At 38.8% G+C, this 22327-nt stretch overlaps 1 protein-coding gene across 1 annotated transcript in view; it reads left to right on the top strand.

The window, feature by feature from the left end:
* Nucleotides 1-22327, top strand: part of LOC108717374 (ADP-ribose glycohydrolase MACROD2) — a 1335613-nt gene that overhangs the window by 1259210 nt on the left and 54076 nt on the right. The window contains exons 12-13 of the mRNA XM_041564180.1: nt 11083-11148; nt 15213-15275. Coding sequence (XP_041420114.1) covers nt 11083-11148; nt 15213-15275 — 129 coding nt within the window. The remainder of the gene's footprint in view (nt 1-11082; nt 11149-15212; nt 15276-22327) is intronic.

The following is a 22327-nucleotide window of genomic DNA, read 5'->3' as shown; positions in this document are numbered from 1 at the left end:
TTATAATTGGTATGTTTTAAACAGAGGTTATCATTGTTGCTGCTAAATAATTAAAGACAGCAACACGTTCTGCTTTAAAGGGGAGGTTCAACTTTGAGGTAACTTTTAGTATGCTATAGAATGTCCTATTCCTAGCAATGTTGCAATTGGTCTTAATTATTTATATTTTATAGTTTCTGGGTTACTTGCCTTGCTCTATTTACCCTTTCCAGCTTTCAAATGAGGGTCACTGGCCCCATCTTAACAACAAATGCTCTGTAAGGCTACAAATGTATTGCTATTGTTGCTTTTTATTACTCCTCTTTCTAATCAGGCCTCTCCTAGTCATATTCCAGTCAAATCAATGCATGGTTGCTATGGTAATTTGGACCCTAGAAACCAGATTACTGAAATTCCAAACTGGAGAGCTGCTGAATAAAAAGCTAAATAACTCAAGAAACACAAATAATAAAAAATGGGAACCAACTGTAAATTGTCTCAGAAAATCACTCTCTACCTCATACTAAAAGTTAATTTAAAGGTTACCCTTATTTTGGCAGTTAAAACTATCATACATACTGTATAAATGTATGTATGTAATGTATGTTAATGTTTCATTGTTGTCAGAAGTTTTAGCCAATTGCTGAGAAGGACATAGTAAGATTTGGGAACTGGTTTGGTACTATCTCTACTGAACATTCCCTGTGTATTATCTTTCTGTCCTTGTGATTCCTGCAAGTGATATGGATATCTGTAGAGAGTGTTGGATAGATGTTGCAATTAATCTTTAGTAAAAGAAAAACACAGCTTCCTACATAGCAAATCTATTGTTTTTCCAAACCCTAAATGGGAGTATGGTGGGTGAACTTAGACCATAAATTTGCTTGTAGTTAAATAAATACATGAACCAAACTTTCAGCTGACACAGATGCAATTCCACTCACATTTGACAAAATGGCAACTCTTGTTGTCTGGTTCCCTTAAATAACAGTTTTGAAACAACATATCCACTGTGGTCTGAGAATCTCTTCAAAGCCAAAAAAAGTGTGAGAACTCACCCTGGTGAGACAGGACGCACCCTCGGCGGGGGACTCTGCTGCAACTGTCTTCGTTGGCGCTAGTGATGGGCGAATTTGCGCCGTTTCGCTTCGCCGAAAAATTCGCAAAACGGCGCCGGCGCCTGTTTTTGATGCTGGCGCCCGTTTTTGATGCCGGCGCCTGTTTTTTTTACTCCGGCGTCCATTTTTTTTGATGCCGGCGAAAATTCTTTTTGACGCCGGCTAATTTTTTCGGCCGAATTTTCGCGAGCGTTTTGCGAATTTATTCGCTGGTGACTAATCGCGCAAATTCGCCGCAAATTTGCGCCTGGCCAATAAATTCGCCCATCACTAGTTGGCGCCGTTCCTCTGCATGCGCATACTTCCGAGTTTGTGCCACTCGGCTATTTCTGGATTTATCCGGAGAGGGCCGGATGTGATGTCATCCCTGGTGCAAAATTCACTCTATTTATGTAATGTATTTGTGCAGTCTATTCATTAGTTCCTGGGTGTGATTATCCTTATTTCTACTTGTATATAACAGACACATGGTCTGGATTTCACACAGTGGAGGGGTCAGGGAGGAGAAGCTAAAGCCTGACATCCTATCCACTGTGTCCTGCACTGTGTCCCTTCACTTTAGGCAAATCTTATAGCCTGGGAAGCTACTCCCTGTTACACCTCCTTGATGGAGCACAAAGCTGCTCTTTCTCTCTTCCCTCACTGTCTTACTCTCCTAGAGAGTCTATAACATTATATTCCTGCCACTCACTAGCCTCATTCACGTGGTCCCTGCTCCTTGATTTATCTCTCTAGAGGTACTGGTCCCTCTCTGGGCCTTGCTGTACCCAGGCCCCCCTGGGTACACTCAGCTGTATCAGCATCCAGCAGCCAAAGAGGAAGATCCACCCCTTCTCAATCACTATCCCCAGTGTGACAGGAAGTGGCCAATAGCACAACTATGCATATTACAACTAGCTACATAAACCTCTGCCCAGCAACTAGGGAGATCAGGAAGTGTAGGTAAGTAAAGCCATTGGGGCACGTTAACCCTATGTGTCCCTACAGGTATGTATCTTGAAGGCCAAATCAGGCAATACTTAGCTGTTCAGAACAAAGATTGAATAGTTTGTTCAATGCAAAGTCAATGAGGTTGGTTCATACATCAGAGGGCATTCTGCTTAATTCTTAATTATAGCTTAAATACTTTGAGTTTTACTTTCTTTACAGTTTAGACAAATATTTGTTTTTTTACAGTGAAAGAAGGCTGTTCATTTCAATAGCTTTGCTTAAAACCCTTACAAAACACAGCAAGGCCATATCATCCGTTTCTTAAACTGGATAAACAAACGGAGAAGGTTATTTTTGTTTTTTTTAAACTGTGAACAGTTCTTGAGTGAAAGCTCCATCAGTTTACAAACATCATTTCTATTGTCAATGGCACAACACAAGAAATGGAAGCCCTTAACAAAAATGGCACCAGTCACTTGAGTGTCTTACAGTTGTCATTTTTCTCCACTGACTTTTAGCAAATCAAGTAACATTTGCCATTTTGTTAATCCGCCGTCCGCTCCACTTTCATTGATCTTAAAATGGGTACTTCTGTCTTCTGGGATTTTCATCTGCATTTAAGGCAGAAATCGTTTCATGGTATAATTCCAGGCAGAGTGTAATTTATGTTAGAGAGAAACTAAACTGGCATTTATAATCACAAGAAGAAAGAGACTAAAGTCACTCATAAACAGGCATTTGTGTTGATTGAGATGCACTTGCAGTTCCAATGGTTAAAATTAGCACTGAAGCCATAAGCAAATTGCAATCACAATCAATACTATGTAGGCTGAGGCAGTGCAGAAAGCATAGAGGGTAATGAAGGGATGACCCTTTATACATATAAAATAATGCTCATACAAGACATGTTGGGGGCAGGGAATATCTAGCCCAGAAATCTCCATAACTCCCTGTCCTAACTCCATATCAACACTTGTAATTTATGTATATACTGTTGTATTGTACCGGGGTAGAGTCCTGCAGTCGGGTTACCCGCAAAAAAATCAGGCACCCTGCGAAATGAGGGGAGGATTTTCAGGTGCGGGTATAGATGCGGGTCACGGGTCAGGTTGCATTTCTCATCTAGATTTCTTATCTTATGTAATATTGTCTATATTTTACTCCTTCTAAAGTTTTTTAAACTTTTGATGATGTCACTCGGTTTGCAGCATCACTTCCTGTTTGATGGTGGTCGGTGGGTTGCGGATGAGGCAGTTGCAGGTCCAGGTCAGGTAGAGGATCAAAGAGGGTAAATATGCGGGTCTAAGAAATTGGTCCAACGCAGGTCTCTACTATGGGGGAATATGCTGCCAGTGTTGTATAAATAATGATTGAAGTCATTTGAGGCAAAGAGCGAGCATTTTTAACTTGGCCAACATCACATACAGTAGAAATTTGTCAGAATTTTAGCATTTAGTATTCCCATATTTTCCCCGAAAAAAGGAGCAGAGTCAGAGCAGTTCACAGTGATTAGAACTCTACATGATGAAACGTGATACCATTGCAAAAATTTTGTTGCTGCTGTTTTTTCAGAGCACAGAAAAACTTTCAGTCCTGGTGTTACACTTGCATTAGTTTCTTCAACAAATATTAAATAAAAACTAGGTCCAAGGCAATGGCAATGATAAACAAATTGCTACCAGCAGTCATATCCGAATGCCAGTGCAGTACCCTCAAAAAATTGTACATAACATCACCCATTGACGCACAGGCGTCAATTGTGCCAGATGCATCTCCTCCTGGTGATCACAATTATGCTGGAAAGATGGCAAAACTGCTGCATTGTGGGTAAAGAATAGGTCAGTTTAAACACATCTAAATGACATCTGCTGAGAGTGCTTTTCTGTGCATTTTTACAATATATAAATTCATTTTGTAATGGCTGTTCTTTGATTATTTTAGACTACTAAAAGTGATGGGCGAATCTCTCAAATCCACGAAACGGAAAACAAGTTTTTTTCACGCACAACCAATTTTCAGGAAAATGTATTGATAAATAAAGGGAAAAAATCAGTACGGATTTGGTCTGAGTAGTTTTCAGATAATTTGTAGAAATTTTCGGATTTTGATAAATAAGCCCCTATGTGTTTGGCTCAACAATTATCTCTAAAATAACCAGCAACCCTAGGTTGACATGCACAAGGCAGTTAGGGTCATTAACACTCTGACTCTCTAAGAGAGCTGTTGAGCCAAATGTCTGGTATTAGCAGTCTATACTTGTCTAAAACTGCCAATAAAGTGCTTGGAGGAGAACCTTTTCAATTTACATGAATTTTTAGTGGTTTTTGAGATATTAGCATTTGGCTCAATATATTTTTGTATTAGTTACTTACATCCTGACCTTCAAAAAAGCTATTCAGCCAAAAGCCTGGTATTAGTGATCTAAAGTGACTAATATGTCATAAAGCACAAAAATATAGAAACTTACAGGTGAGTTGGAAGATATACAAGTGAAGGACTCAAGACATATTGTACCAGTAATAAAAGGAAAACTATGTATACTGTACATTCGATTAAAGTACATTTAAAAGCAATTATAAGAAAGCAGTTCACAAACAGTACATTAAGGGGCAGATTTATCAGAGGTCGAGGTGAATTTTCAAATGAAAAAAAATTAGAATTTTGAGCTATTTTTGTGTACTTCGACTAGGGAATAGTCCAAATTCGATTCGAATTTGAACTAAATTCTTAAATTGTAATATCGAAATTTATCATGTAATGTCTCTTTAAAAATTCGACTTCGACCATTGCCGAATTGCTGTTTTAGACTATTGGGGACCTCCTGGAACCTATTTGGAGTCAATTGGTGGACTTTGAAAAATCGAAGAATTTTTTGTGGGAAAACTTTGAATTGAATTCGATTAAATACGCTATTCCTTCGATTCGTACAATTCGAATTCGGCCGAATACAGATATATTTGATCGAAAACTGACCTATTCTACCAAAAAAAACTTTGACTTAATTTCGGTTTGTCTTTTTGAATTTTGAAGTTTTTTAAATTTCGAAATTCAACCCTTGATAAATATGCCCCCTAGTGGGTAAATAGTGTTATTGAACTTTAATGAGTTTATAGAAAGGGATCAAAATTAACAAAGGGCCAGAGAACTTCCCTAAGAGGAATACACCAATCACCCCCCGTCCCCATGTGATAATAATCTTAGTCTGATAGCTCCCTATGATGCAGAATGTAGTCAAGGCACACAATAAAACTGCACACATACTTACATATAGGGGCAGATTTATCAAGGGTCGAATTTCGAGGGTTAATAAACCCTCAAATTCGACCCTCGAATTTAAATCCTTCAAATTCGAATATCGAATTCGAAGGATTTAGCGCAAATACTTCGATCAAACGAACGATTCAAACGATTTTAAGCGATGGATCGAAGGATTTTTATTCGATCAAAAAAAGCATAGAAAAGTGCTGGGGAAGGTCCCCATAGGCTAACATTATAGCTCGGTAGGTTTAAAGTGGCGAAGTATGAAGTCGAAGTATTTTTTAAAGAGACAGTACTTTGACTATCGAATGGTCGAATGGTCTAACGATTTTTACTTTGAAACGTTCGAATCATTCGATTCGATCGAATTTGACCCATTAGACGGTCGAAGTACCCAAAAAAATACTTTGAAATTCTAATTTTTTTTCATTCGAATTCTTCACTGGAGCTTAGTAAATCTGCCCCATAATGTGTGTAGTAGCCTCTTTGCAACTTTTAACAGTCATTTAACAGTCAGAAAGGCACATGGAATATGTTGTAATGTGGGAGAAATAGAAAGTAGGTTCCAGAATAATTAAGTAAAGCCGTATATATTTTCTATGAAATATATTAAAATTTTAATTTATCTGCATATGTTCATTTGTATGCAGTGTTATTGCAGGATGTTAATTACTTTCTTCCATGTCAGTATTTATAGACAAGAATATTGATATAATATGTGTGATTGAAACAGAAAAAATTAATCTGCCCTTTGAAACAATCCATTATAACTGTTTTCTTTAGACTTGCCGATTATATTGACATTTGTAATTGTTGTTAGTTAAAATTCCGGTATTTCATTGTCTGTTTTAATTAGATAAGACCTATCCATTGTGTAATCTAATGTCTACTCTTCATAGTTCAACTGCTCCTACAATGTTGGGATGAAGTGCAAAACATTATTGCTTTCACTCATAAGGAAAACTCTACACAAGCCAAAAGATACAGTAGAGGGGTTATTTATCAAAAAAAAATTTTTTCTGATGTTTAAAAAAAAAAAAAAAAAAAGTCTAAACAAGCTAGAATCCACAATTGACCATTATTTATCATTTAAAAAAAACACAAAAAAATCAGATAAAAAAACTGCGGCTTTTTCAGATTGTTGCACGAAACATCAGAATTTTTCGGATTTGACATCCTGAAGAGTCTGAATTTTAGTGAAATCGACGGAAAAATGTTTGGATTATCGTATGAAACCCAGCACAGACAAAATATCTTCAAATTGCAAATAGGACCTCTGCCATTGACTTCTACAGGACCTCAACAGGGTGAAGATGGGGTATTCAGACTTTTTGCAGCCTCGGGGTATAATAAATCTAGATACATTTTAGGGTTTTTTCCACTAAAAATTCAAATTTTATTGTATAAAAACTCATATTTTTAAAGTTTTTACCATTCGAACTTCAGTAGATAACCTCCTAGTTGTTACCTCTTGACAGGCAGATACTCTTTTCTGATTCAAACTCTTATGACCAAATTGGCCCAAACTACTTCCAATCTTCAAAATTTATTTTGTCTTTGTCAGATATTGATAATAAATCGGAGGTTTAGGGTCTCTAAGTAGAAAGTGATTACTCACCACATCAAGGAAGAGGCCCAGGTTCACAGCCCTCAGACCTCAGCACGGGGAACGGACAATCCGAAAAATCTTTGCAGCAGGCACTCAAAGAAGGCAAACTTCCACAAGGCAGTATATTCAAAATGAAAAAAGTTAATGTGCCCACAGCCTGACGCATTTTGCGTCATAAACACTTAATCATAGGCATAGGCCTATGATTAAGTGTTTATGACACGAAACGCATAAGGCTGTGGACACAATAAACTTTTTTCACTTTGAATGTTTGCCTTCTTTGTCAGATATTGATCAGGCTGGGTGGAAATAGAACCTGCTAAGCAATATACAGGTATGGGACCTGTTATCCAGAATGCTCAAGACCTGGGGGTTTTTGGATAAGGCATCTTTTTATGATTTAGATCTCCATATATTAATTCTACTAAAAATAATTTAGACATGAATCAAACCCACCAGGATTATTTTCCTTCTAATAAGGATTAATTATATCTTAGTTTGGATCAAGTTCAAGGTACTGTGTTATTATTAGTAGGGATGTAGCGAACTGCCGATTTGGTGTTCGCGAACACCGGCAAAAAATGCGAACGTTCGCGAACAGTTCGCGAACTTCGAACACCCGCTAAAATCGTTCGATTCGAACGATCGAAGGATTTTAATCGTTCGATCGAACGATTTTCATTCGAATCGAACGATCGAAGCATTCGATCAAATGCTTTTCATTCGATCGAATGCTTACAATCGTTCGAACGAATGGAAATCGTTTGATTTTTAGCGGTCGAAGGAATTCGAATGGTCGAATGGTCGAGCGATTTGTATTCGAATCGAACGCGAACGCAAAATGCGAACGTCGCGCGACGTTCGCGAACATTCGGCGGACGCGAACGGTCGAAGTTCGCGCGAACAAGTTCGCTGGCGAACAGTTCGCTACATCCCTAATTATTAGTGAGAAAAAGGAAATTATTTTAAAAATTTTAGTCTGTTGGAGATGGCCTTCCCATAATTCAGAGCTTTATGGATAACGAGATTTAAGATAACTAATGCCATGCCTATATTCACATTAAAACAGTATACAGTTGACATTTCTCCAAAGTCCAAGCAAGAAGATCCCCATATGACCCACCACTAAGGGCCACATTTACCTAGGGTCGAATATCGAGGGTTAATTAACCCTCGCTATTCGACTGCCGAATTGAAATCCTTCGACTTTGAATATCGAAGTCGAAGGATTTAGCGCAATTCGTTCGACCGAACGATTAAGTCCTTCGAATCGAACGATTTGAAGGATTTTAATCCATCGATGGAACGAAATTCCTTCGATCAAAAAAACCTTATAAAGCCTATGGGGACCTTCCCCATAGGCTAACATTGGCCTCGGTAGGTTTTAGGTGGCGAACTAGGGGGTTGAAGTTTTTTTTAAAGAGACAGTACTTCGACTATCGAATGGTCGAATAGTCGAATGATTTTTAGTTGAATCGTTCGATTCAAAGTTGTAGTCGAAGGTCGAAGTAGCCAATTCATTGGTGGAAGTAGCCAAAAAAACCATTTGAAATTCGAAGTTTTTTTCCTCTATTTTCCTCTATTCCTTCACTCGAGCTTAGTGAATGGGCCCCTAAGACTGTCTTGACTGCTCATTTGATGACGTGGCCAAATGAACAGATCATTCTGTCGTTGGCCAAAACCACAGATGGATGAGTTAGTAACTATTATTTTAACAGATCCCTCATGGGTTGCAGTTGTATGTGTGTTCCTATCCTATATGATGCCCGGATAGTGTGCCCTTCGCTATGGACATGTTTGGAACCCCCATCCTCTGCTTTGTCAAGGTTTATGCAGTTTTTAAAATTGATAATAAAACCTTAATGTGAGCAGGAGCTCCTGGTACAAATACATACAGGGTTAAAAAAAAGTTCCTTGTGTTGGTTTTTATAAAATACTTTTGCTCCACCTGCTGGCTTGTACTGAACATATTGCCAGTTTTGTGTGTGCTAGGATATTGTCTAAATCTATATCGCTAATTGAAAAATGTTTTTATTTTGTAAAAAAAAAAAAATTTTGCCAACTATGGAAAAAAAATAATTCAATGGCACCACTGGAATGTTCAAATCACAAGAAAGAATAAAGGCCACACAAAAGCTGAGCGCACACAAGAATGCAAAGGCATGTGGAAACATATGTTTAATATTATATCAATCTCTCTTTGGTTTCTGGGAATGAATTTCCTGTTTGTACCAGGCGGTATCCATTCAAGCAGTGTTATGAGCTTCAATAGATCCCTGTTAACATTCAGAGAAGACGCACAAAGGACTTCTCTATGATTACCGAAGCAGCATGTTGCACTGCTGAACCTGGGATTAGGAGTGAGGAATAAAAGCCTCGCAATGGCTGGAGCACATATTGGGATGATCACTTCAATCACGAGGGTGCAGATAACAGGAGTATGATTGCTTCATGCATAGTGACACCCTCCGATGCTCAAAAATATAGCCCCCTCTCTGTTTTATGTGAATCTGTGGCTTGAGAAATAGTTTTTATCTTTACAAGAGCAGAAGATGGAAATTTGAATTAAAATTGGACTTAAAACAATATAATTGTATTATCTGTCTCTCAGGACAAAACTCCTCCTTGTTATTCTCTTTCTGTTTTATGTTTCTAAGGGCAGAGACAGACAAGAAGATTCAGGGAAATTTTGACAAGTCGCCTCTTCTTTGGGCAACTGATCTTCCTGAACTGCCTCCCCGCTGGCTACAATCGAAATTGCTGGGGGGTGGCACTCTTCTCATCTGTCTCTGCCTTAAAGACTTTTATAAAACTTGACTGTGAAAGGTCAGGAGTGGAGTTTAAAAAACTTTAACACTTTGCCACCTTAAACCTGACGAATTGCTATGTTAGCCTATGGGGACCTCCTAGAACATATAGCTAACATTTGGCTAAGTTTTTAGAAGTCAAAGTGAAATTGTAAGTCGTATGATTAAATCGTTCGAATCGTTCCATTTGAAGTACGATCTTATGATCATAGTACGATCTTAAAAATTCTACGAATTCGACTTCGAATGTCGAACTAGCCTAATCGATGGTTGAATTTCGATGTTTTTTGCACTTTGAAATTTGACCCTTGATAAATCTGCTCCTCAGTAGCGATCCTAGAGGGGGGCGGGCCCTGGTGCGTGATGCGCAGCCGGGCCCCGTCCCCTCCGTACGGCCGCACTTGGCGGCATTTTCAGCGGCGAACGGACTGCCAGGGGGCCATGAGGGGGTGCGGGCCCTGGCCCGCTCGCACCCCCTGCTCCCCCGGTAGTTCCGCCACTGCTGCCCCTTAATGTTTGTTTTTTGTTATTAATGTTATAGCAATAATTTTCTACTATTCTTAAACAGTTTTTTTAAACTGGACCTTTTTTTAACTCTAGAGGAACTTTTAGCTTATTACTGTATATATTTCAGGGTGTAGTCATTTTTTTTTAATATATTTACTTTTGTTGTTAGTGCCTTCTTTTTTTCATTACTGCCCAGAGATTTGTAAAAGCTGTTTTGAAATGTATTTGTATGGAAAAAACTCTTGAAGAATAATTTTAACCTGTTTTTATATTTTCTATTTTTTTGTTCACATAAAAATCCAAGTTTGTGTAATTAACCAGATGTCTATTACAATCTTATATAGAACAAAATATTTTTGTAAATCACTTCGCTATCTTAATAATTAAATTTTTTCCATGGTTGCAATTAAATATGTGAAAGGTGCTACAGCAAAGATTGCTTATCCCATAATTCAGAACATTATATTGTGTAATAATTCCATGTGTGAATCTAACATTTCTTATATGTGTTCAGTCTCTTGAGGGTACCCAATCAAAGTGTCCTTATAAAATGTTGGGCCATGCTAATTAAATGAGACATCCATCAACCTCAAAGTGGATGTTGAGAATTTTGTATGTTAATAGTAAAATTAATAATATATGTGCCATGTGCAATCTTGATACAGCTAGTACTGTGCTAGTCATTTTCCTCTTTATAATTAAATTCAGAGTATAATTTTAATATAGTCATGCTTTTTTATTAATATTATTCATAGCTGTGACCTTTAAAATTATTTATGTTGGGGTTAGGTTTGGAGAATATGGCCATATATCTGATATTTTTTTTAAAAAAAATCTAATATTCAAATTTTGCTTGTTCATTTTTTTTAAACAGAGGACTACTCAACAGAAGAGGCTACAGGAAATACCCAAGATATGACAGTGATGAGCTTAGAAACAGGTGAGTTCTTCCTTTTCTTTCTGTGTCTGGTCTAAGATTTTAAAAGCTAAGAATTATTTACAAAGACATCAGGCCTTTGTGGTCGTTAAGTTAGGTGAAAATAAAATAAAAAATTGGAAAATAAATAATACCAATGTACTTGATCCCCAGGTTTCTAGGTCCAATATTCAAATTACTACTATACATTTAGTACAGGTGTGGGAACTGTCATCCAGAAACTCAATAACCAGAAAGCTCCAAATTACTCCCATAAACTCCATTTTAATCAAAATGTTTTATAGATGATTTCCTTTTTCTCTATAAAAATAAAACAGTACCTTGTACTTGATCCCAACCAAGATATAATTAATCTTTATTGGAGGCAAAACAAGCCTATTGGGATTATTTAATACTAAAATTATTTTTTAATAAAATTCTCCCATATCCTTACTCCACAGTTAGCCACAATGTTTAATCAACTACTTAAGGATGATAAATTTCCTGCCCAAACTCTAATGGCTTCAATCATTCCAACCCTAAACCAGATACAGACCCAACAGACTGTAAAAATTACCACCACATCTCTATTTTGAACCTTGATATAAAAATGATGGCTAAAGTCCTAGCCACCCGTAAAATCCTGCCATATCTGATTCATAGGGACCAGGCAGGGTTTGTAAGAGGCAGGCAACCCAAAGATGATAAATTTTATTAATAGCGGTAGCCCAAAAAACTTCTATCTCTTCCATGCTCTTGAAGCTTGATATTAAAAAAGCTTTTGATTCTTTAGCATGGCCCTACCTTTACTACACTCTACAAAATGGGGAATAGGTAATCATTTTTTTAAAATGGGTCCACGCACTATATTACACTCAACGGCGAAAGTCCATATTGGTCACATATGAGTGATAAGTGATATTCCTGCAGTGAGCACCAAACATTTGGTTTTTTGCTGTTTTACCACCATTAATGTAGACATGGTCTTGTGGTATCATGGGTGTGGTTTAAAGTGGGTGTGGTTTAAAGTTTAAAAACAGGGAGTGATCAACACTGGCTTCCATTATCGGCCTTCCACCATGTAGGCCAGAAAAAACCCAGCCCTTGGTACCACAGAAGTTGGACATCACTGCTCTATAGTGTTAAAATCCAGCAGACCAACGTGAGGTAATGTGCACTGGGCCCCTCCAAAAATTTTTTCATATGGGTGTGAATGTGCATGTTAGTTCCATACTGAGGCACTCCAAGCAGTTTCTGGGTTATTCCATTTTTCTTCCAGCCATTTAGAGTCCCTCGGGCCTGCAACAGTTGCAACAGTTGTCAGTTGATGGAAAACTAGTCTCTAGTAAAAACATTCTCCAGCAACTCTACCAATTTCTTTGATAGTGATTATCTCCCATGGAGGAAAGTCTAATATTGTCCACTAATATGCTGACACACAAATACACACAAGCTCCAGACTCTATCAAGTCCTTCATTGTATTGCGCTAAAATGCTTTATTAACTGTCAGTGGCACTGGGCCCTACCTGATAAACAAGAGGGGCCCTGTGCACTCCCATCCTTCAACTTACTTCCTGCCTCTGCCCACTCCCTGCTTGACCCCGCTCACTCCCCACCCTGACTCCACCCACTCCCCACCTGACCCGCCCACTATTCCGCTGTGTGACTTGCTCTCTGATTCCCTCAACGCAAGTAAGAGAGCTGTTGGGAAAGAGGGGGGTAGGGTCTTGTTAGCTATAGAGGAAGCAGCCTGTTCCCCCCCTATAGTTACGCAACTGTCAATTGTTGACTTTTATTCTTCTTCAAATAAATCACATTGATTATCAGAATAAACACATTTGAAAAACTCATACAGACTCGTGTGCACATTTGGGCTTTATGACTGCAGTCTGATAGTTAAATGAACATCTCCGACTAAAAATGGACTGCTAATCAGTTATGCAAATGAGACTAACACAGAGCCGCTAACACTCTGCGATTGCATTTTTCCGAAACAAGAACATATCGCACTTTCACAGGATTCGTTTTATGGAAAAAGATATACATCCTGTTTCTTTCATCTCTCATTCAAAAGAAGAAAATAGCCGTCCTTATTATGGCAATAGAAAACTGTTAAGCATTAAATGAACTCCCAAAGCAAGCAGCGCCATTGTTTGATGCTCCATAATTACAGGCGGTAGTAAGACATAGTGAAAGGGTATTTACATTGAGTTTGCATATTCTTTATTTTAAGCACCCTCAGTGGCTTATGGAAATGCAGAGAAGCATAATTCTCTCGTTCTCTGACAAGTATAAATATCAGAAGCCCTACTGTGGTAAAAAGGGAAAATGGCTGATCAAACAAGTCAGATCTCAATGCACTCTGATTCGTATAATATTCTTTATTTAAATAAAGGAATCATTTACATGAGATTATAATGTGGATATGCGCAAGAGACAGGCGGAAATAGAACTTTCACTTATGGTAGTTTTATTTTTTTGCATTGAGTTTGTACCTGTGTGAAAATACTTCTTTATGCGCAAGCACTATTTCTAATAAATGCCACATTCTCTGATGGGCATACTTGTATGTATGTCAATGTTTATTTTTATAGCGCTCCTCGAGGGCAAAACAATGTACAGCAGAAATATTAATTCTTAGAAGAACAGGGGTAATTGCAGTAATAATAACAAATACAATACATATAAATGTAAAGTATAGTTACAATACATATTAAGTGCTTATTGTCAAAGAGACAAAAGGATGGAGGTCCCTGCCCCATGGAACTTAAAGTGGGAGGCAGTGACATAACTACCAGGGGAGCAGGGAGTGCAATTGGGCCAGGGCCCGCACCCCCTCAGGGCCCCCCGGCAGCTCGCACGACACAAATTCCGGGCGGTTCTGGGCTGATTCCTGGGCGGTTCCGGGTGTACAGAGTGGGACGGGGGCCCGGCTGTGCATCCCGCGCCAGGGACCGCCCCCCTCTAGTTACATTACTGGTGGGAAGTTAACATACAGACAGAAATCGTAGGGATGTTAAGTGCTGTAGGTTATGGTGAGTGACACTGCCATATATAGTAAGTGCCAGTTCCCAGTTCAAGGGGCAGATTTATCAAGGGTCGAATTTCGAATTCATGGGAATTCCCAAAAGCTCCCATAAACTTGAAATTTTTTATTAAAAAAATTGATTTTTCAAAACTCGGATGAATTGGATCAACCCGACAACTCAAATGGAATTTGAATCGTATTCAATTCGAGTTTTAAAAACTCAATTTGAATTTTTTTCGCTGAAAAAAACTCAAATGTCAGGAGAACGCCAACAGCTCCAAATTGATCCCGGGATGTCTTCCATTGACTAAAACAACAATTTGGCAGGTTTTAGGTGGCAATTATTCAAATTATCCAGGTCAGATCCGGGTCTTAGAAATTGGTTCCATGCAGGACTCTATTCTGGATAGCAGCACCATCACTTCCTGTTTGATAGTAGTCAGTGGGTTGCGGGTCGATTTGCGGATAAGGCAGTTGCCGGTCCGGGTCGCGTAGCAGATCAAAGTGGGTAAATATGCGGGTTGTGGTTCAGGTTGCGGGCTGCAGGCTGCAGGTTGTGGGTTTGGGTCAGGTCCGGGTCTTAGAAATTGGTTCCATGCAGGACTCTATTCTGGATAGCAGGTCCCATAAGATCTATTTGAATGTTACTATCACATCCCCTAGCATTCAGGGAGTGGTTTGTAAAACATGTATGAATAAGAATGAGCTTAATAAAAAGATAAGGGATACAATTATAATAAATATTATTTTTAACATTTTACATGCAGGTGGTTTCCACGTAGGTTAAGATAAAGTTTATGGCAGTGACACTCGGGTACTTGACTGTTGACTCTATAGATTTTATAAACTTTGGATGGGAAGAACTATAACTGACCCGGGATGTAGTGGTCTTTGCATCCTAGTGATTACTGAATCATAGGGACAAGCTCCAACGCCGTCATAAAAGTCTAAAGAAGATCAGGAGAAGGTCCTTTAGTATCACAATTTGTATACTGTACGTTTAAAATGCAATTTTAACTTGCTTATTCCTTTACATTTTGGGTGTTCTTTGTTTTGCAGACGAAGGGAATGATGTTTCTTCCCCCACTGCAGACCCATTAGAAGAAGTAGAAGAAATCACAGGTACTACATTAAGTTTAATTAAGCTTTAACTCTTTTCCTGAAGCTTTCTTTCTCTTTGCTGGAAGTGTTGATAAGATCAGAAATACTTAACAAAAGAACCGTTGTTTTAATCCCTCTATTTCATTAATTTGTGTTGCATTAATGATTCCACAGTTTAGTTTATTAGTTGCCTCTTGATACTGAGGAAGTGCTAATAGCCTAATCCATTAAATATAAACTGGAGACTACAGTGTCGGACTGGGACTCCAGGGGCCCACCCAAAACCTTAGACCAGGGGCCCACCAAAAAACCTTAGACCAGAGGCCCACTCTCAGTACTATTATAATTCATCTCCTCATGCAACCTCTATTCTTCTAGTCTCTTTTCTTTACATACTATAATCTATTATTCAATCTATTTAGTCTCTTTGTTCTCATAGAAATAGGGAATGGCCATGAAATATGCCAAATGTCTTGAAGCAGGAGGGCCCAATGACACCTGGGCCCACCGGGAGTTTTTCTGGTCTCCCTGTGGGCCAGTCCAACACTGGGAGACTATAGGACAAAGCTCTACATTTTGCCACCAGTGTACCTGCCCCCCCACCCCATGAGTTGCAGCTGGTGATGCCAAAAAACACAGCTCTTTGTTTGCTGCACCTTGTGTCTTGTCCATCCAAGGAGGTGCAAAGGACAGACTGCTGCATAGATTAGTACAAATAGGTGTAAGCTCATTGAGTATTGAAATTTATGGATTTACGATTCCAGGCTGATTTTATTCAAACTTTTCTACCCGTGAGCCACATTTAAATGTAAAATAAGTTGAAGAGCAACTTAATCATTCAAGAAGTTCCTAGGGGTGTGAAATATGAGATGTTATTGCCAATTGGTAGTCTCTATGTGGACTTGCAGCCTAAAGGAGCCTCTGTTTGGCAGTACACATGGTTTTTGTACAACTAAAACTTGCCTTCAAGCCAGAAATTCAAAAAGAAGCACCAGTTTTGAGGCCGCTGGAAGCAACATCCAAGGGGTCGGAGAGCAACATGTTACTCACGAGCCACTGGTTGGGGATCACGGCCTTCTAGTACACCAAGTAACGAGCCCTTAGAGTTGAGTGTGAAGGTTTGGGCAACTCTTTCAATATTACTCATTAAGTTAATGTTGTAACAGTAAACAACCACCGCAGGAATCAGTGTGCTAAAAAAACAAAGATAAAACAGTGATCCCCAACCAATGACAAGCAAGCAACATGTTACTCGCAAACCCATTTGTTGTTGCTCCAAATAGCCTCAAACAGGTGCTTTTCTTTTTTTACTTTTACATTCCTGGCTTGGAGGAAAGTTTTGGTTGTACAAAAACCATGGGGCAAATTTACTAAAGGGTGAAGTGACTAACGTTGGCGGCGATTCGTCAGCGTTACCGGTTTTAGCCACTTAGCCGATTGTAGTAAGACCATTATGTACTCACCCTTAGCTCAGGAGCTCTAGTGAGAAAGCAGGGAGCTTTTAAGCCTCAGCCAACTAACATGCACCTATAAATAATTCCCTTCCTCTACTATCTATTAGTATTCTGTAGTACTTTTACTATCAAGTCCCCCCCAGCAGAAAATGTGACCGAGTAATAAGACCACCGTGCACTTCCCCTTAACTCAGGAGCTGTGGGTTAGACCAAGCGATTTTTTTCTGTTTTTGGAAGTTTAAAGATATTTATACTAACAGGATATTTTATGTATCGTAATGATAAATATGTTTTCCCATTTTAAAATCATTAGAATTGTGAGCGTATGTTTTGCCAATAAGACGACACAGATAATGCGCTGAGTCGACTGCAAAGTTACCTACTGCCCTACATTTGCATAAAACATTTCTGTCATTTGCATATTCATGATGTTGAATGTGTCTGCTTTGTCTTTGGCTGAATCTATTAAGTCTTTTGTCTCCATACATCACAGTATTTATTATGAGGATCTTTTCTTTTTACCTTCTGCTTTGGTCAGGCTTTTAGACACAAGGGAACAAGGCAAATCATATACACAACTTAAAATATACAAATGTGGCTGTATAGTATTATAAAGAAGTAATTTTGAAAAATATTATTGGCTTTAAATTGTGTTTTTTTTTTTAAAAAAAAAATTTAATTATACTGTAAATCTTTGGATTAACTGAAAGTACAGGTATGGGACCAGTTATCCAGAATGCTCGGGACCTGGGGTTTTCCGGATAACGGCTCTTTCTTTAATTTGGGTCTTCATGCCTTAAGTCTACTAGAAATTAATTTAAAACTTAAATAAACCCAATAGGCTGGTTTTGCTTCCAATAAGGATTAATTATATCTTAGTTGGGATCAAGTACAAGCTGCTGTTTTATTATTACAGAGAAAAAGGAAATCATTTTAAAAAATTTGGATTATTTGGATAAAATGGAGTCTATGGGAGACTACAGCCATTCCGTAATTCGGAGCTTTCTGGATATTGGGTTTCCGGATAAGGGATCCTATACCTGTATATCATTGGTGCTCTTTATATGTGGTGTCATGGTTGATTTTATTCCACAAGGATATTGATAAGGATTAAGGTTCCCCGCACACATTATTGTAAAATATTTTGCCTTTATACCTTAAAGTATTTGCCAGTCTCAAAAATAAACTTGTTATTGATACAACAATCTGGAGCATTATTGATGTAACGGCTGAACCCTACTTCGAAACATTTCCTTGAGGCATTTTTGACATTAGGAGGCCCATTTATCAAAGTCCAAATTTATCTCAATATTATCTGAAAAAAACTCCAACCAAATCCATAAAGTTTTTTTCTCTGTATTTATCAATACACTTTCCCTAAAATTTTGTTTTCAGGAAAAAAATCTGAATTTTAAAAAATTTTCACCTGAAAACTTGATTTTTTTGGATTTTTGCCTGAAAACTCGGAAAACTTATTGAAAATTATTGCACGAAACCCATCGCAGATCAAAAAATCTTTGGGACTCCTCCCATTGACGTATATGCAACCATGGCAGGTCTGAGATGCCGGATTTTCACATTCTGACTTTTTCCATCCTCGGGGTATAATAAATTCCAAAAAGTTTTTATATTTTTTTTAAAATTCCAATTTTATACTAAAAAAAACACTAATTCAGAGTTTAGTAAATAAGCCCCTTAGATTCAGCTAAATGTAGATTTCTCTTTAAATTCTACTTTTCTGTGATGGTATTCCTATAATTACAGGAATCTGTGTAGTCTCCGCTGTTGGCTCACTGGCCACAAGTTTTCTCAAATGTCTCAATGACCCCATGTCCAGTTTAATGGTGGAATTTATCCAGTTGGGAGTAGTAACATCTTGTTGCTGAGTTGTAAATTGTTGTGTAGTGCCAGTAACAACCACTTCTTGTGGTGGGACCAGTTGGCAAAGATCATTTTGTGTTTTGTCATTTTAGATTTACTCAAAATATTAAGCATAATGCTTCTTGTGGTTTATGAGAAAACATTATTTCTGTCATAAATGTACCAGAGAACTCACTTTAATGGTGAATGCAAGATGGTGGCACCCATACTCATGATGTTACAATGCCGTGCTGCATAGTGACGCACCGATGTGTGACTTCATCACTCCACAGTTTGGTGCTTTCAGGGTCCGTAAGGCTCCGGTTGGGAATAATGGACCTAGGAGGAAATAGCAGGCACTAAACATAGTTCGAGGTATCCAAGGGGTTAAGAAGTTCAGCGCAGTCTAGTCCAGGCAAAGGGTCAGTTCAGGCAGCAAGAGTTCAATAAACAATGAAACAGGCTGAGGTCAAGATCAGGAATCAATAGAATTAGTAATATAACGCACCCAGGAACACACAAGGTAGAACCTATAGCAAGGTCTGTAGGGCTCTAGCGTCTCTTGTGCCAAAACGAGTATGATGACTTTACGCATCTCGCGCTGACCTTGTGCATTGCCGCTGCATATTTTGGAGCGCAGGCATCACAATGTGACGTATTGGTGTCAGAACGTCATGTCGTGCCACGTGTCTCCCCTGGGTGTCGCCATCTTGCCGGCGATGCCGAAGAAGAAAGAAGTGTCAGCCAGTGCTCCTTACAGGTGCATAAATTTGAAGTAAAAAGATTCCAGAGACCCGGTTCAATGCCTTTTATAGGTTTTTCTCCTGAGAGTTCCTGCGTGCTCTGTAATTGTTTCGATCTGGTCTTTGACTGCCCCTGGATTTGGCCTGGATTCTGACCTCTTCATCTACTTAACCCTTTCAGTTTGTGTTTTAGAAATAAAGTAATGGGGTGTTTAGTACATTATTCAGAATATAAAGATGTAAAATCCATTCCACTTCAGTCAGCCACCCTGACCATTGCAATTGTGGATAAACTAGACACTAGATTTGCTTGGGTGACTGGGAAAGACAAATGGCACAGGTAAGGCACATCTTCCAAAAGTCTCCATTAAAACCAAGAGCTGTAGAATCACCCTACATTGATATCGAAGGAAGGGGTTGGGTGTGATGGTGAGTCCTAACATGGGGGCAAATTTACTAAAGGGTGAGGTGACTAACGCTGACGAAGATTCGCCAACATGACGTCATTTCAGTACTTCGCTGATTTACTAACAGTCGCTGGCTTAACTTCACTAGCAAAGGAGATAGACTCTAGCGGTACTTTGCTCCCTAACGCCTGGCGAATTTGTGCTCTGGCAAATGGACGTAACTACGCAAATTCACTAAGATGCGGATTTTACTAAACGTTACCTCTTGCGCCAGACTTGCCTTCACCACCTCAGACCAGGTGAAGTGCAATAGAGTAGATAGGAGTTCCTCAAAAAATAGTAGTCATTTTTCATTGGCGTTTTTTCCTTTTTCAGGGTGATAGGCTGAAAAAGAGCGTACATTTTTTTGGGGGTAACCAGCTTCCTCCCTACATTTCCTAACATATGGCACATAAACTATACACTGGTCTCATGTGTAGGGCAATATAACAACTTTATTTCATTTTATTAAGGTTTCCCGGGCTTGTGTAGTGTAATGCGAATGCTAGCGCAACTTCGCCAGCGTTCGGCGCCCTGGACGCAACTTCGGATTTTAGTGAATTAGCGTTGTCCTGGCGAATCCTTGCAAAGTGTTGCGCTTTGAGCAAAGCCGTCGCTGACTAATTTTTGAATTAGCCCCTTAGGGTTAAACTTTTAATGGTTAAAAAGATTAATTCTCCTCACTTATAGACTTACTGTTTTCCTGCTAAATAAATATCCCTTGAATAAATACAATTTAAAAGCTGCGTATTTTCTACCTGCTCTACTTTTATTGTAATGCCAGGGGTCACCAGTTTAATGTAAAAAGATTCGGAGAACAACACAAGCATCAGAAAAGGCAATGGGGGTGCCAAATAAGGGCTGTGATTGGCTACCTGGTACCCTCTCTGTAGAATGTCAGCTCACAGGAGGCTTTTGTTTGGTAGTGCATCTTGTTTGTATTCAACCAAACCTTGGGGCAAATTCACTGAGAGCCGAAGCGCCGAACACTAGCGTTAATTCGCTAGCGTTTGGCATTTTCGTTACTGCGCAAATTCACTAACGAACGCTGGCGTAGTTTCGCTAGTATTACTTCACACCCTTACGCCGGTCGAATTTTCGCTAGCGACGTAACTACGCAAATTCACTAACTTGCGCAGTGTACTGAACGCTACCTTTTACGCTAGACTTCCTTTGCCACCTCAGACCTGGCGAAGCGCAATAGAGTAGATAGGGATTGTTTCAAAAAAAGTCAAAATTTTTTCTAAGTCCCAAAAAACGCTGGCGTGTTTTCTACATTATGGGTGATAGGCTGAAAGAGATCGAAAAAATTTTTGGGGCTCCCCTCCTTCCCCCCTACATTTCCTGACTCATGGCAACTTACCTAGACAGTGGGCACATGTGTAGGGCAAAATAAAAATTTTATTTGATGATTTGAAGGTTTTCTAGGCATTTGTGGTGCTGATATGTATTCCTCCATTGAAATTTGAATTTGGCGCCGTATGCAAATTAGCCTTCGCTAGCGTAACTTCGCTTTACATAGAGAATCAACGCTAGCGCAACTTCGCAACCTTACGCTACCCCTGAGCGCAACTTCGGATTTTAGTGAATTTGCGGAGCGCTGGCGAAACTACGCCTGGCGAAGTGCGGCAAAGTGCGGCGAAGTTTCGCCTGGCGCAACTTCGCATCTTAGTGAATTTGCCCCCTTGTCACTAAGCCAGGAATTCAAAAATTGCCACCTGCTTTTGGGGAGCAATATGTAGCTCACGAGCCACTCGTTGGGGATCACTGGCTAATGCCATCCATATAGCAGAAGGAATTGACATAAATTGACACATTTTAAAGACATATTTACAGCTTTTCTTTCTCAACCATCTGGGATTTATAATGTCAAGAATGAAGCTCTGGCTATAATATATCAGCTAAGTTGAGTTTGCAGGACCAATAAAGGTTTTAAGGAGACTATATAGTATTTATTTACAGGCACAGCTGCTAGTAACATGTTCTTTTTCCCTGATAACATTCACTAACCAGCAGCAGTCCCTAAACAGCAGAGAGAACTCGTTTATGGCTTCAATTCAAGTTACTATTTCCAAAAACACGTAGAAGAGTTTCCTCTTTTTCTACATTTTTTCCCAATTGTCACTGACCATCGGATGGCAATGTTGTTGCAGTTTTATTACATTAGCAATCTTAAAATTGCTGAAAAATGTAAAGAATAATGAAAAGTCATTAGAAGAACAAACTGAGCAATTTTATATGAATTTGTTTAAAGTGTTTTACATTTCCTGTACTCGTAAAATATTCTCTGTGCTCCACCAATAGAAAGAAAGAAAGCCACACTTAGGGGCAGATTTATCAAGAGTCAAATTGAAAATTTGAATTATTAAATTCGAATTTCGAGTGTAATTCGACTAGGGAATAGTCCAAAATTCAAAATTCGAATATTGAAATTTATCATGTACTGTCCCTTTAAGAATTCGACTATTCACCATCTAAAACCTGCCGAATTAGTGTTTTAGCCTATTGGAGACCTCCTACAATCAATTTGGAGGTGGACTTTTGAAAAAAAATCTCAAAAAATACATGTT

This window comes from Xenopus laevis, chromosome 5S, assembly GCF_017654675.1.
Source record: "Xenopus laevis strain J_2021 chromosome 5S, Xenopus_laevis_v10.1, whole genome shotgun sequence".
Taxonomy (NCBI): domain Eukaryota; kingdom Metazoa; phylum Chordata; class Amphibia; order Anura; family Pipidae; genus Xenopus; species Xenopus laevis.
This window is presented reverse-complemented; position numbering and strand designations above follow the sequence as displayed.